General features: G+C 47.0%; 2 protein-coding genes and 2 long non-coding RNA genes across 6 annotated transcripts in view; 2 read left to right on the top strand and 2 right to left on the bottom strand.

The window, feature by feature from the left end:
• Positions 1-565, top strand: part of LOC115660748 — a 29,319-nt gene extending 28,754 nt beyond the window's left edge. The window contains exon 4 of the long non-coding RNA XR_004002906.1: positions 547-565. This is a non-coding gene — a long non-coding RNA (uncharacterized LOC115660748). The remainder of the gene's footprint in view (positions 1-546) is intronic.
• The window catches only part of LOC115660743 (zinc finger protein 883-like), a 573,128-nt gene that overhangs the window by 46,889 nt on the left and 510,368 nt on the right, over positions 1-15,871 (bottom strand). The gene's annotated exons all lie outside the window — the stretch shown is intronic.
• The window catches only part of LOC115660747 (zinc finger protein 610-like), an 18,843-nt gene continuing 3,610 nt past the window's right edge, over positions 639-15,871 (top strand). The window contains exons 1-6 of one of the 3 annotated variants that reach the window (XM_030582403.1): positions 639-673; positions 3,322-3,404; positions 6,501-6,627; positions 9,310-9,392; positions 15,214-15,327; positions 15,697-15,851. In XM_030582403.1, the coding sequence (XP_030438263.1) occupies positions 640-673; positions 3,322-3,404; positions 6,501-6,627; positions 9,310-9,392; positions 15,214-15,327; positions 15,697-15,750 (495 nt within the window). In that variant the 5' untranslated portion in view covers position 639 and the 3' untranslated portion in view covers positions 15,751-15,851. Of the gene's footprint in view, positions 674-3,321; positions 3,405-6,500; positions 6,628-9,309; positions 9,393-15,210; positions 15,328-15,696; positions 15,852-15,871 lie in introns of those variants that run through there. The other 2 variants (XM_030582401.1, XM_030582404.1) reach the window with 2 other exon arrangements.
• The window catches only part of LOC115660749, a 15,717-nt gene continuing 7,323 nt past the window's right edge, over positions 7,478-15,871 (bottom strand). The window contains exons 2-3 of the long non-coding RNA XR_004002907.1: positions 13,944-13,947; positions 7,478-7,488 (exon numbers count right to left, since the gene is read on the bottom strand). This is a non-coding gene — a long non-coding RNA (uncharacterized LOC115660749). The remainder of the gene's footprint in view (positions 7,489-13,943; positions 13,948-15,871) is intronic.

Here is a 15,871-nt window from a genome sequence, read left to right as displayed (position 1 = left end):
AGGAGAGAAATATTTATTGAACATTTTTACCTCTTTTGCATGATTGTTGATAATTCTGCCATTTCCCTCCAGTAATTTACCACTACCATTGTTAGGATTAATTTTGTCCTTTTAAAAACTTCCTTCTTTTTTTCATTGGTTGATCATTGATTTCTGATAGCTTCCCTTGCCAACTTTCTACAATTAAATTCTAACTTAAATTCTTTACTATTGACTTCTCCTTTCTTCCATATATTTTATTTGGAGAGTGTTGGGATTCCTACCAGGGAGCCACCAGCAGGGTCCAGAGACAGCCCCATCTCCTATATTAAGCTCTGGCTAGTAGCTATGTGATAAATGTGATGACCCTGCTGCCGTCTGTCAGCTGGGAGACACAAAGTTTCTCTTTCTACCCTTTGATGCCTCCTGGCTGCTCTAGGCAAGGTGAGGTGGGACTCTGTTAACATGTGCCTCCCGGAGCTTCCATTTCCCTGGTGCTGCTGTTCTGTGAATAGTGGGGTTGTGAGTGGGGAAGCAGGTCCTGAGTGTTGGATTCTTTTCTTTCAGGAGCCGGTGACTTTCGAGGAGGTGGCTGTGTATTTCACCAGAGAGGAATGGGCTCTGCTGGACCCTGTTCAGAGAGCCCTCTACAGGGATGTCATGCAGGAAAACTATGAGACGGTGACCTCGCTGGGTAAGGAGTCCTGTCCCCTGGGTTATTAGAAGCTGTGGGGTCTCTAAAGAACCTGAGCAGTAATAATTCTATACCTTTATTCATCATCCAAGTTTTGACAAGTTTCTTTGTCCCCATTTTCTTCCTTATGTCCCATATACTAGCAGGGAGGGAGGAGGGAACGCAAGAAGCTCCCAGGACACCGGGAGGTGGTGCCAGCTGCGATTAATGGGAAGAAGCGGAGGGGAGTATGGAGGAAGGGCACCCAGGAAGTGGGCTGGGTGGGTCAGTGGGAGGGAGGAGAGGTTTGGGGATCTAGAGCTGTGGGGGATCCCAGACCTTTAACCCTGAATCCCTACCCAAACCTCAGGTAAATCCCGGACCTCATCATAACCACTCTCACAAAGCCTCAACTTAATATAAGGTCCTGAGCTATAGCAAGCTTAGGCTACGTTTACTAAATCGTATCACTAAATCGACCACGGCTAGATTGATCTCAGAGCGTCAATCCCGGCTGTAGTGTCGACCTGCCCTTAATAACCCATTTCTTTATGTTCACCTCCTTGCCCCTTCACACATGTTCCAAGCTAATAAGCAATATTCTGATCATGACATCTTACCTCTAGCGAGTATAAAATTGCCCACAAGACGTGAGACTAGGTCATAATCAGTTCCTTCTGTATGGGGTTTTTCATCCCCTTCTTAGCATGTGCTCTGAACTGCAGACTCAGCTAATGGAAAGTCAAGAGCACAACAACAACAGCCTTGTGTCTTCTTTAACATCCAATAATAGTCTCTCTGGTGTTGATGAACCTTTCCTGCCAGGCAGGGTGTAATGCATTTGGCTGCTAATCAGCACTTCACCTAGGTAAAGTTTCTCTCCTGTCTGGTGATTTACAGAGCCAGAGAGGCTCACAATGCAGCTAGTCAGATATTAACCCAGGCAGCAGCTCAATAAAGCATTCAATAAAGAGTAAATGCATCCTTATAATCCTAATACCTGTTTTAACAATACTAACACAGGTGAGTCAGACTGATTCCCCTCTGGGTTTGTCCATGTTCAATTAAGACATAGAGGCTTGTGTAAGAGCTAACACCTCATCTGCCAGTATCACAGGCAGAATGGGCAGGGATGGTGTCTCTAGCCTCTGTTTGCCAGAAGCTGGGAATGGGTGACGGGGTGGATCATTTGATGATTACTTGTTCTGTTCATTCCCTCTGAATGACCTGGCATTGGCCACTGAGCTAGATGGACCATTGGTGTGATGCAGTGGGCAGCTCTGATGTTCTTATGTTCACAGTCTCTGTCAGGAGTATCTACTCATTTGGACTCACTGTGGAGACACAGAAAGAAGGAAGATGTGCTGAGGCAAGAAGGCCCATCTCAGCGCCCCCAGGGTCTCACTTCCCAAAAGCTAAAACTAGGCCCAGCCCATGAAAGGGGCACTGCCAGGAGAGACTGTATAAAGGCTGGAGCATCAAACAGCTTTGTAAACCTGAGAGAGCTGCCTTGGGAACAGTGACAGGGAGAATCCCCCAGAGTGACTCCTTCGATTCTGCTCTTCTCTGGCCTTTGGTTCATAGAATTATAGAACTGGAAGGGACCTCGAGAGGTCATCTAGGCCAGTCCCCTGCACTCAAGGCAGGGCTCAGTATTATCTAGACAATCTCTGACAGGTGTTTGTCCAGCCTGCTCTTAAACATCCCCAATGATGGAGATTCCACAACCTCCCTAGGGAATTTACTCCAGTGCTTAACCACTCTGACAGGGAGGTTTTTTTTTCCTAATCTCCATCCTAAACCGCCTTTGCTGCAATTTAAATCCATTGTTTCTTGTCCTATCCTCAGTGGTGAAGAAGAACAATTGTCCTCTGGCATCTTTGTAACAACCTTTTATGTACTTGAAAACTGTGATCATGTCCCCTCTGAGTCTTCCCCAGTTTTTTTCAATCTTCCCTCATAGGTCATGTTTTCTAGATCTTTAATCATTTTTGTTGCTCTTCTCTAGACTTTCTGTAATTTGTCCACATCTTTCTTGAAATGTGACACCCAGAACTGGACACATTACTCCAGTTGAGACCTAATCAGCGTGGAGTAGAGCGGAAGAATTTCTTCTCATGTCTTGCTTACAATACTCCTGCTAATACATCCCAAAATGAAACCTGCTTTTTAGCAACACTGTTGACTCCTATTTAGCTTGTGATCCACTCTGACCCCCAGATCCCTTTCCACAGCACTCCTTCCTAGGCAGTTATTTCCCATTTTGTATGTATGCAGCTGATTGTTCCTTCTGAAATGAAGCACTTTGGATTTGTCCTGATTGAATTTCATCGTATTTACTTCAGACCATTTCTCCAGTTTGTCCAGGTGATTTTGAATTTCAGTTCTAGCCTCCAAAGTCCTTGCAACCCCTCCCAGCTTGGTATTGCCCACAAACTTGATAAGTGTAACAGAGAGACTCTGCTGCTATGAGGGTTTCACCGTGTGTCAGAGGGTTACACCCTGGTAGGAGGGGCCTAGGCCTGTACTGGAATAAGGACACTCTGTGCTTCACTGTGTGGCAGAACCTGGAATGTCCATTACCAGGGAAAATCGTGGGGGGAATCAACTTGTGGAAAGGAGAGAAACCCTGTCTGAATTCTCTCACATTGCCCTTCTCACATTGGCAGGCTACAGATTAACGTCCACGTTTTGCTCCAGATCATCCCATCCTCCCAGGGGGAAGGAAATGGCTTCAATGGAGCTGGCTCAGGTAAGGGATTCTCAGGGAGCTGGTGGTGGGTTCTGCTTGGAGGGAGAGAAGCAGTAAATGTATAGGAGGGTGGGAGCCAGTGATGAGCTGCCAAAATATTAACAGGTTCCCTTCTCCTCACCTCACGAGGGGGTCATGCCCCCTCTGGGGGTCGTGCCCCATCCAACCCCCCATGCTCCTTGACACCCCCCTGGGACCCCTGACCCTTCCTCCCCCATTCCCTGTCCCTTGACTGCCCCCCAACACCTCATCCAACCCCTGCTCCTTCCTGACTGCCCCACTAGACACTTGCCACCATTCAATCCCCTTGTTCCCTGCCCTCTGACCGCCCAGACCCCTATCCACCCCCCCAAAACCCACTGAACACCCTATCCCTGCCCCTTTACCACACTGCCTGGGGCCAGGACCCCGGGGCCTCTCTGCCGGGACCACGACTGGTGCCACAGGACCCGACTCCCCGAGCTGGGCTAGAGCCGCTCGGCCAGGACCGATGCTACAGGGCCCAAGCTGGGCCGGGTTGGAGCTGCTCGGCCGGGACCAGCCCGAGCCAGGAGTGCTTGGCCGGGACCCCGCTGGGGCGCTCGGCCGGGGCCAGGTGGAGCCAGACTGGGTCGCGCGCGCTGTCCTCTCCCCGGCCCAGCTTACCTGCCTGCTGCTTGTTTCAGGCTTCCCGCGAACATTTGATTCGCGGGAATCAGGGGATTGGGAGGAGAAGGAGGGTGGAGCATTCATAGGAGAGGAGGAGGTGAGCTGGGGCCAGAGGCCAGGTGGACAGCTGCCCGAGCCTTTGTTAAATTTAAAAGCTTTTTTAGAACCAGTTGTCCTGAAACAACCCATTCTAAAAAGGCTTCTAAATTTAACAACCGGTTCATGCAACCCGGCTGGAGCTCACCACTGGTGGGAGCTGCTAGAGGTGGTGGGAGGCAGGAAATATCTTGGGTGGAGAAAGGGAGGGGACAGGATGTGACAAACCTGCTGAGACTTGTGTACTCTAGGGTGTGATGGGTGGTCACCCCAGGGTGCAGTCTGGGGGGCTTCTGGGAACCACTGTGCCCTCTAACCCTCAGGATGGGCTGGCCCTTCTCATTCTGCTTTGCTGGAGATTCAGCCAGCGTCTCCAGGGCCTGTTATCACCCAACACGACAGCAGGTGGCGCCATGCAGCCAACTAAGCTACCATGTGGCAGGAACCCTTTGTTCTAACCTCAGTTCCCAGTCCAGTTTGTGGAAGCATACAGGTACCAAAATGAAGTTCATTGTCATGTGGTCTGGTCACATGCTCTAGCGTGGCCTCCTGAGTCATAGTAGCCATGACTCATAGACTGGCTGAAACATTCACAGGAGGGCTAAGCTCTTCCATGGTCCATTGTCTTTGTTGATGAGCCATCAGCACTTTCCGTCTTCTTCATTGTTGTACCTGAAAGGCTCGTTGTGGGTATTACCCAGAGTAAGCACATTTGAAAGACAGATACAGAGTCAATAGCCATAACTTCAGATACAAACATGATTCGCGCACACAGGTAGGATCATCATATTCAGCAAATCATAACTTTTCAAGTGACACCGCACATGACTCCTCGTGTACAAAATGCCTCATAATTATGTCCTAATCATATTATAATCCTGCCACTATATTCAATATGGGGGTGTAGTGTGAGATAGGTCCTAATTTGAAGGCACAGGAATTGGGAATGGAACTTCCTGCCTTTGTGAAACAGGAAATAACCCTCTAGCCAGGGCTGGGAAATCTACCCAGACTCCCAGTGCTGAAACTCGAACCTACTGACACTTCATTAGTTACCCCCATCCCCAGTCTTTGTGACAACTGCAAACTTTATCAGTGATGATTTTATATTTTCTTCTAGGTCATTGATAGGAATGTTAAATAGCACAGGGCCAAGATCCATTCCTTGCGGGAACCCACTAGAAAGAAATCCACTCGACCATGGTTTCCTATTTAAAATCCCAGTTTTTTAATCTATTTAATGTATGCCATGTGTATTTTGTATCTTTCTAGTCAAAATATTGTGCTGAACCAACTCATATGCCTACGTACATTACATCAGTACTATTAGCTGCAACCGAATTTTGATCTCATTCAATAAGGATATCCAGTTAGTTTGATAGGATCTGTTGTGTCTAAACCTTTTTAATGGGTACTAATTATATTACCCTCCTTTCTTTATTAATGAAATCCAGTATCGGCTGCTCCATTCTCTTGCCCAGTATCGATTTCAGACTGACACACTTGTAATTAGCTGCGTCATCTCTTTTATACTTTTTAAATATTGGAATGGCATTAGCTTTATTCCAGTCTTCTGGAATTTCCCAAGTGTTCCAAGTCCTAATTAAAATCAACATTAACAGTCCACCACGCTCCTCCAGCAGGTCTTTCAAAACTCTAGTTATCTGGACCCACTGATTTAAACACATCTAACTTTAATAGCTGCTGTTTAACATCCTTGTGAGTTACTTTTGGAATGGAAAGACTGTCAGCGTCAACATCTTATGATATGAGTTACATCATCTGTTTGTCTCCAAATCCAGGAGAGAAATATTTACTGAACACATTTACCTCTTCTGCATGATTGTTGATAATTCTGCCGTTTCCATCTAGTAATTTACCACTACCATTGTTAGAATTAATTTTGTCCTTTTAAAAACTTCCTTCTTTTTTTCATTGGTTGATCATTGATTTCTGATAGCTTCCCTTGCCAATTTTCTACAATTCTGACCTTCTAACTTAGATTCTTTACTACTGACTTTCCCTTTCTTCCATATATTTTATTTGGAGAGTGTTGGGATTCCTACCAGGGAGCCACCAGCAGGGTCCAGAGACAGCCCCATCTCCTATATTAAGCTCTGGCTAGTAGCTATGTGATAAATGTGATGACCCTGCTGCCGTCTGTCAGCTGGGAGACACAAAGTTTCTCTCTTTCTACCCTTTGATGCCTCCTGGCTGCTCTAGGCAAGGTGAGGTGGGACTCTGTTAACATGTGCCTCCTGGAGCTTCCATTTCCCTGGTGCTGCTGTTCTGTGAATAGTGGGGTTGTGAGTGGGGAAGCAGGTCCTGAGTGTTGGATTCTTTCTCTTTCAGGAGCCGGTGACTTTCAAGGAGGTGGCTGTGTATTTCACCAGAGAGGAATGGGCTCTGCTGGACCCTTTTCAGAGAGCCCTCTACAGGGATGTCATGCAGGAGAACTATGAGACGGTGACCTCTCTGGGTAAGGAGTCCTGTCCCTTGGGTTATTAGAAGGTGTGGGATCTCTAAAGAACCTGAGCAGTAATAACTCTATATCTTTATTCATCATCCAAGTTTTGACAAGTTTCTTTGTCCCCCTTTTTTTCCTTATCTCCCATACACTAGCAGGCAGCAGGGAGGGAGGAGGTAATGAGAGACGAGGAGGGAACACAAGAAACTACCAAGACGCCGGGAGGTGGTGCCAGCTGCGAGTAATGGGAAGAAGGAGAGGGGTTGTGGAGGAAGGGCACCCAGGAAGTGGGCTTGGTGGGTCAGTGGGAGGGAGGAGAGGTTTTGGGATCTAGAGCTGTGGGGGATCCCAGACCTTTAACCCTGAATCCCTTCCCAAACCTCAGGTAAATCCCTGACTTCAGCATAACCACTCTCACAAAGCCTCAACTTAATATAAGGCCCTGAGCTATAGCAAGCTGAGGCTACGTTTACTAAATCGTATCACTAAATCGACCATGGCTAGATTGATCTCAGAGCGTCAATCCCGGCTGTAGTGTCGACCTGCCCTTAATAACCCATTTCTTTATGTTCACCTCCTTGCCCCTTCACACATGTTCCAAGCTAATAAGCAATATTCTGATCATGACATCTTACCTCTAGCGAGTATAAAATTGCCCACAAGACGTGAGACTAGGTCATAATCGGTTCCTTCTGTATGGGGTTTTTCATCCCATTCCTAGCATGTGCTCTGAACTGCAGACTCAGCTAATGGAAAGTCAAGAGCACAACAACAACAACCTTGTGTCTTCTTTAACATCCAATAATAGTCTCTCTGGTGTTGATGAACCTTTCCTGCCAGGCAGGGTGTAATGCATTCGGCTGCTAATCAGCACTTCACCTAGGTAAAGTCTCTCTCCTGTCTGGTGATTTACAGAGCCAGAGAGGCTCACAATGCAGCTAGTCAGATATTAACCCAGGCAGCAGCTCAATAAAGCATTCAATAAAGTGTAAATGCATCCTTATAATCCTAATACCTGTTTTAACAATACTAACACAGGTGAGTCAGACTGATTCCCCTCTGGGTTTGTCCATGTTCAATTAAGACATAGAGGCTTGTGTAAGAGCTAACACCTCATCTGCCAGTATCACAGGCAGAATGGGCAGGGATGGTGTCTCTAGCCTCTGTTTGCCAGAAGCTGGGAATGGGTGACGGGGTGGATCATTTGATGATTACTTGTTCTGTTCATTCCCTCTGAATCACCTGGCATTGGCCACTGAGCTAGATGGACCATTGGTGTGATGCAGTGGGCAGCTCTGATGTTCTTATGTTCACAGTCTCTGTCAGAAGTATCTACTCATTTGGACTCACTGTGGAGACACAGAAAGAAGGAAGATGTGCTGAGGCAAGAAGGCCCAATCTCAGCGCCCCCAGGGTCTCACTTCCCAAAAGCTAAAACTAGGCCCAGCCCATGAAAGGGGCACTGCCAGGAGAGACTGTATAAAGGCTGGAGCATCAAACAGCTTTGTAAACCTGAGAGAGCTGCCTTGGGAACAGTGACAGGGAGAATCCCCCAGAGTGACTCCTTCGATTCTGCTCTTCTCTGGCCTTTGGTTCATAGAATTACAGAACTGGAAGGGACCTCGCGAGGTCATCTAGGCCAGTCCCCTGCACTCAAGGCAGGACTCAGTATTATCTAGATCATCCCTGACAGGTGTTTGTCCAGCCTGCTCTTAAATATCCCCAATGATGGAGATTCCACAACCTCCCTAGGGAATTTATTCCAGTGTTTAACCACTCTGACAGGGAGGTTTTTTTTTCCTAATCTCCATCCTAAACCGCCTTTGCTGCAATTTAAATCCATTGCTTCTTGTCCTATCCTCAGTGGTGAAGAAGAACAATTGTCCTCCGGCATCTTTGTAACACCTGTTTGTACTTGAAAACTGTGATCATGTCCCCTCTGAGTCTTCTCCATACTAAACAAACCCAGTTTTCAATCTTCCCTCATTGGCCATGTTTTCTAGACCTTTATTCATTTTTGTTACTCTTCTCTGGACTTTCTCCATTTTGTCCACATCTTTCCTGAATGTGGCCCCCAGAACTGGAAACACTACTCCAGTTGAGACCTAATCAGTGCGGAGTAGAACGGCAGAATTACTTCTCGTATCTTGTTTACAATACTCCTGCTAATACATCCCCAATTGATACTTACTGTTGCAAAAAAAGCATAACTCTGTGGACTCAGATTCTGCTTCTGATCCACTATTACCCCCAGATCGTTTTCCACAGCACTCCTTCCTTGGCAGTTATTTCCCATTTGTGTATGATTGTTCCTTCCTAAGCGGCTGTACTTTGCATTTGTCGTTACGAATTTCATCCTATTTACTTCAGACCATTTCTCCAGTTTGTCCAGGTGATTTTGAATTTCAGTTCTAGCCTCCAAAGTCCTTGCAACCCCTCCCAGCTTGGTATTGCCCACAAACTTGATAAGTGTAACAGAGAGACTCTGCTGCTGGGAGAGTTTCACCATGTGTCAGAGGGTTACACCATGGTAGGAGGGGCCTAGGCCTGTACTGGAATAAGGACACTCTGTGTTTCACAGTGTGGCAGAACCTGGAATGTCCATTACCAGGGAAAATCGTGGGGGGAATCAACATGTGGAAAGGAGAGAAACCCTGTCTGAATTCTCTCACATTGCCCTTCTCACACTGGCAGGCTACAGATTAACGTCCACGTTTTGCTCCAGATCATCCCATCCTCCCAGGGGGAAGGAAATGGCTTCAATGGAGCTGGCTCAGGTAAGGGATTCTCAGGGAGCTGGTGGTGGGTTCTGCTTGGAGGGAGAGAAGCAGTAAATGTATAGGAGGGTGGGAGCCAGTGATGAGCTGCCAAAATATTAACAGGTTCCCTTCTCCTCACCTCACGAGGGGGTCATGCCCCCTCTGGGGATCGTGCCCCATTCAACCCCCCATGCTCCTTGACACCCCCCTGGGACCCCTGACCCGTCCTCCCCCATTCCCAGTCCCTTGACTGCCCCCCACCACCTCATCCAACCCCTGCTCCTTCCTGACTGCCCCACTAGACACTTGCCACCATTCAATCCCCTTGTTCCCTGCCCTCTGACCGCCCCGACCCCTATCCACCCCCCCACAACCCACTGAACACCCTCTCCCTGCCCCTTTACCACACTGCCTGGGGTCAGGACCCCGGGTCCTCTCTGCCGGGACCACGACTGGTGCCACAGGACCCGACTCCCCGAGCTGGGCTAGAGCCGCTCGGCCAGGACCGATGCTACAGGGCCCAAGCTGGGCCGGGTTGGAGCTGCTCGGCCGGGACCAGCCCGAGCCAGGAGTGCTTGGCCGGGACCCCGCTGGGGCGCTCGGCCGGGGCCAGGATGAGCCAGACTGGGTCGCGCACGCTGTCCCCTCCCCGGCCCAGCTTACCTGCCTGCTGCTTGTTTCAGGCTTCCCACGAACATTTGATTCGCGGGAATCAGGGGATTGGGAGGAGAAGGAGGGTGGAGCATTCATAGGAGAGGAGGAGGTGAGCTGGGGCCAGAGGCCAGGTGGACAGCTGCCCGAGCCTTTGTTAAATTTAAAAGCTTTTTTAGAACCAGTTGTCCTGAAACAACCCATTCTAAAAAGGCTTCTAAATTTAACAACCGGTTCATGCAACCCGGCTGGAGCTCACCACTGGTGGGAGCTGCTAGAGGTGGTGGGAGGCAGGAAATATCTTGGGTGGAGAAAGGGAGGGGACAGGATGTGACAAACCTGCTGAGACTTGTGTACTCTAGGGTGTGATGGGTGGTCACCCCAGGGTGCAGTCTGGGGGGCTTCTGGGAACCACTGTGCCCTCTAACCCTCAGGATGGGCTGGCCCTTCTCATCCTGCTTTGCTGGAGATTCAGCCAGCGTCTCCAGGGCCTGTTATCACCCCAACACGACAGCAGGTGGCGCCATGCAGCCAACTAAGCTACCATGTGGCAGGAACCCTTTGTTCTAACCTCAGTTTCCAGTCCAGTTTGTGGAAGCATACAGGTACCAAAATGAAGTTCATTGTCATGTGGTCTGGTCACATGCTCTAGCATGGCCTGCTGAGTCATAGTAGCCATGACTTATAGACTGGCTGAAACATTCACAGGAGGGCTAAGCTCTTCCATGGTCCATTGTCTTTGTTGATGAGCCATCAGCACTGTCCGTCTTCTTCATTGTTGTACCTGAAAGGCTCGTTGTGGGTATTACCCAGAGTAAGCACATTTGAAAGACAGATACAGAGTCAATAGCCATAACTTCAGATACAAACATGATTCGCGCACACAGGTAGGATCACCATATTCAGCAAATCATAACTTTTCAAGTGACACCGCACATGACTCCTCGTGTACAAAATGCCTCATAATTATGTCCTAATCATATTATAATCCTGCCACTATATTCAATATGGGGGTGTAGTGTGAGATAGGTCCAAATTTCAAGGCACAGGAGTTGGGAATGGAACTTCCTGCCTTTGTGGAACAAGAAATAACCCTCTAGCCAGGGCTGGGAAATCTACCCAGACTCCCAGTGCTGAAACTCGAACCTACTGACACTTCATTAGTTACCCCCATCCCCAGTCTTTGTGACAACTGCAAACTTTTTCAGTGATGATTTTATATTTTCTTCTAGGTCATTGATAGGAATGTTAAATAGCACAAGGCCAAGATCCAATCCTTGCTGGAACCCACTAGAAAGAAATCCACTCGACCATGGTTTCCTATTTAAAATCCCAGTTTTTTAATCTATTTAATGTATGCCATGTGTATTTTGTATCTTTCTAGTCAAAATATTGTGCTGAACCAACTCATATGCCTACGTACATTACATCAGTACTATTAGCTGCAACCGAATTTTGATCTCATTCAATAAGGATATCCAGTTAGTTTGATAGGATCTGTTGTGTCTAAATCTTTTTAATGGGTACTAATTATATTACCCTCCTTTCTTTATTAATGAAATCCAGTATCGGCTGCTCCATTCTCTTGCCCAGTATCGATTTCAGACTGACACACTTGTAATTAGCTGCGTCATCTCTTTTATACTTTTTAAATATTGGAATTTCATTAACTTTATTCCAGTCTTCTGGAATTTCCCAAGTGTTCCAAGTCCTAATTAAAATCAACATTAACAGTCCACCACGCTCCTCCAGCAGGTCTTTCAAAATTCTAGTTATCTGGACCCACTGATTTAAACACATCTAACTTTAATAGCTGCTGTTTAACATCCTTGTGAGTTACTTTTGGAATGGAAAGACTGTCAGCGTCAACATCTTATGATATGAGTTACATCATCTGTTTGTCTCCAAATCCAGGAGAGAAATATTTACTGAACACTTTTACTTCTTCTGCATGATTGTTGATAATTCTGCCGTTTCCATCTAGTAATTTACCACTACCATTGTTAGGATTAATTTTGTCCTTTTAAAAACTTCCTTCTTTTTTTCATTGGTTGATCATTGATTTCTGATAGCTTCCCTTGCCAATTTTCTACAATTCTGACCTTCTAACTTAGATTCTTTACTATTGACTTCTCCTTTCTTCCATATATTTTATTTGAAGAGTGTTGGGATTCCTACCAGGGAGCCACCAGCAGGGTCCAGAGACAGCCCCATCTCCTATATTAAGCTCTGGCTAGTAGCTATTTGATAAATGTGATGACCCTGCTGCCGTCTGTCAGCTGGGAGACACAAAGTTTCTCTCTTTCTACCCTTTGATGCCTCCTGGCTGCTCTAGGCAAGGTGAGGTGGGACTCTGTTAACATGTGCCTCCTGGAGCTTCCATTTCCCTGGTGCTGCTGTTCTGTGAATAGTGGGGTTGTGAGTGGGGAAGCAGGTCCTGAGTGTTGGACTCTTTCTCTTTCAGGGGCCGGTGACTTTCAAGGAGGTGGCTGTATATTTCACCATGGAGGAATGGGCTCTGCTGGACTCCGTTCAGAGAGCCCTCTACAGGGATGTCATGCAGGAGAACTATGAGACGGTGACCTCTCTGGGTAAGGAGTCCTGTCCCTTGGGTTATTAGAAGGTGTGGGATCTCTAAAGAACCTGAGCAGTAATAACTCTATATCTTTATTCATCATCCAAGTTTTGACAAGTTTCTTTGTCCCCCTTTTTTTCCTTATCTCCCATACACTAGCAGGCAGCAGGGAGGGAGGAGGTAATGAGAAACGAGGAGGGAACACAAGAAACTACCAAGACGCCGGGAGGTGGTGCCAGCTTCGATTAATGGGAAGAAAGAGAGGGGTTGTGGAGGAAGGGCACCCAGGAAGTGGGCTGGGTGGGTCAGTGGGAGGGAGGAGAGGTTTTGGGATCTAGAGCTGTGGGGGATCCCAGACCTTTAACCCTGAATCCCTTCCCAAACCTCAGGTAAATCCCTGACTTCAGCATAACCACTCTCACAAAGCCTCAACTTAATATAAGGCCCTGAACTATAGCAAGCTTAGGCTACATTTACTAAATCCTGTCACTAAATTGACCACGACAAGATCGATCTCAGAGCTTCAATCCCGTCTGTAGTGTTGACTTGCCTTTAATAACCCATTTCTTTATGTTCACCTCCTTGCCCCTCCATGCATGTTCCAAGCTAATCAACAATACTCTGATCATGGCATCTTACCTCTATAAGTATAAAATTGCCCACAAGACGTGAGACTAGGTTATAAATCCTAAAATCAGGGCGGGGTCAAGAAGAGTGAGAATTTGCAGAGAGTCTTGTCCCTCCTCTTCCCATCTGCAGCAGCCACAAGCTGTCTTCCCTCCAGGCTCCTTGGGTCTTTGAGCCTGTCCCTCCTGAGGTTGCGTGACCCAGTTCTTTTTTCTTTCATTCTCCTTTTCCGGAAGAATTAGAGGCTGTTGCTCCTGAATTTTAGCATTTAATTCCCCAGCCTTCCTCTCACACTGGAGGAGTTTAATTCTCCCTCTCATTACATCTGAGTCACTAGATTTCCTAATGCCCCAAAATGTGCTTTTGCAATGTCACAGTTCAGGGGTAGCTAAGCCTTTGACCTGCCTCCATGGTCTGCTGAAGGAATGGCCCTTCAGGTATCAGACCTCTAGCCAGCCCCTCTCTATGTGTAGGGACCCACATGCCTCTCCTTTTTGACCAGTGTGTGAGGATTGCAGCTTGTCCTCCACTGTGTTTGCTGGATTAACATCCAGTCCCTGTGCTTTGCTTTCTCTCCAGGGGCTGTGAGCAGTGTGTCTGAGATAGAGGTGGGACTTTTGGTGATACTTGTATGATGCCAATACACACCTCAGTTTCTTGCTGTGATTAGTATTGCTATGATTATAAAGAGCAGGAGACATGAGATGTTTTGGCACGTAGCTGTCGGGATGATATGAATGGGTCATTAAGGACTGGCTGGGAGTAACCTACATCAGTGTAATACCCGACAGAGACAAGGGAATGACTGTCACCCAGGGCTTCCCAGAGGATTCAGGGGGCCTGGGGTCTTTGGCAGTGTGTCCCCCTTATCCGCTCTGACACCGCAGAGCGTTTACCCTGTGTCCCTCTTATCCTCTCTGACACCACAGAGCATTTTCCATGTGTCCCCATTACCAGCTCTGATGCCGCAGAGCATTTACCCTGTGTCCTCGTTCCCTGTTCCTGTTCCCCCTCCTGTTTGACTCAGTTTATATAGTAATATTCTCAGCTGTACCTTTGCTTAACCAATCATTGTACTGAAATTTAATTAACCAATCCTAACACATTGAAACATAATTCTCTAACCAATTGTATCCCACTACCCTAATTAACATACACTTAGCAAAATTAATTAGACAGCAGACAAAAACAATTAGAGAACCAGACTGATTAACATTGTAAAAGTGGTGGCCGTAAAGATAAAACAATACAAAAGTGAGGGTTTCACAACCACAAGCATTGAGAAGTGATTTCTTGCCAAACAGGCTGCTATCAAACTAAGTTTTCTTTAACCATCTTAAGATCTATTTCTTTATCTGGTGGTAATGGGCACTATCACGACAGGATCATCTTCCTAACAGCCCAATAGCACCTTATTTCAGTGTGACTGGTTTGGGATGTGAGGATGTGACCCTTTGCTTCCTAGCTTATGGCTGTCCCTGCTGCTTAGTCAAAGGCCTTAGCCTAAGGACAAGGCCTCAGACTGTCACGGTAAGAGAAGGCCTTTACAAATACAGACAGTGATTTTAATTCTTTGTTTTCATACTCCTGTAAGTAGCTAAGTGATAAAAATACCCCTGAGTTCTTTAACTATAGGCTTTACAGGCAGGCCTGAATATCTCTATTCTAACAGTGGGTTCTATCCCTTCCCCCATTCTGTGTCTGTCTTGTATATTTAGATTGTAAATTCTTCAGGGCATGGGCTATCTACTGTTCTGTGTTTGTACTTGTCCTAGCACAATGGGGACCCACTGTTAGTTGCTCCTTAGCACTAATGTAATGAATATGATTTATAATCATAATAACTCTCCTGCCACTTTGAGCCAAGGAAGCTGGCCTTGGGATGTTACTGCTTAACAATGAGCTGGGGGTTAAAACCATGGACTATTCTTTGTGACAAGTATTCCACAAATTCCACTGACCTCCCTGGTTCTTTGCCTGCAGCAGGGTTTCCAGTTTCCAAACCTGATGAGATCTCACAGCTGGAAAGAGCGGAAGAGCCGTGGGTCCCAGACGTCCAGGGCTCTGAGGAAGAAGTGCTTCCAAGAGCTGCCTTCCCAGGTGAGGACTTGGTTAAACCAACTCAACAACTGTGTGGGAATGCAGGAAACATTTGGGATGCCCTACAAAGACCCTGTGAACTCTCCAAGTTCAGGATTGTTCCCTGCAGATGTGGAATCATTATGGCAGATGTCACTCATGGCTTCCCTCCTATTCTGACTGACAACTGGCAGCAGGTTGCTCCCCGATCTCACTTTCCCCTGAGTGCTCTCGTGAGATGCAGACCAAAACTGATCCCTTTTTCTCTCGTCTGGGGAAGGTTTGGGGGAAGATCAGCTGCTGATAGATTTGATCTCTTCCACACATATTTTGGATTGTTCATCCCTTTTTCCTTTCCTCTCTCTGAGATTTTCTTTCTTTCCGGTGCAGGTAGTGATCTATGTCTGGATTCTCTCTGTCTCCCATCGGGCGATGGGATGGTGAGTCAGACTGAGGAGGAGAAACCCCATCAGGAAGATGCTGAGCAAAGAGAACCACATGGGACATTATCATTAAGATCCAAAGGGAATGTTTCCGGGAGTTGTGCACTCCCAGAAAAACCAAA

Source organism: Gopherus evgoodei, chromosome 13, assembly GCF_007399415.2.
Source record: "Gopherus evgoodei ecotype Sinaloan lineage chromosome 13, rGopEvg1_v1.p, whole genome shotgun sequence".
NCBI lineage: Eukaryota > Metazoa > Chordata > Testudines > Testudinidae > Gopherus > Gopherus evgoodei.
Note: the sequence above shows the minus strand (reverse complement) of the source record. Positions and strands in the feature narration are given on the sequence as shown.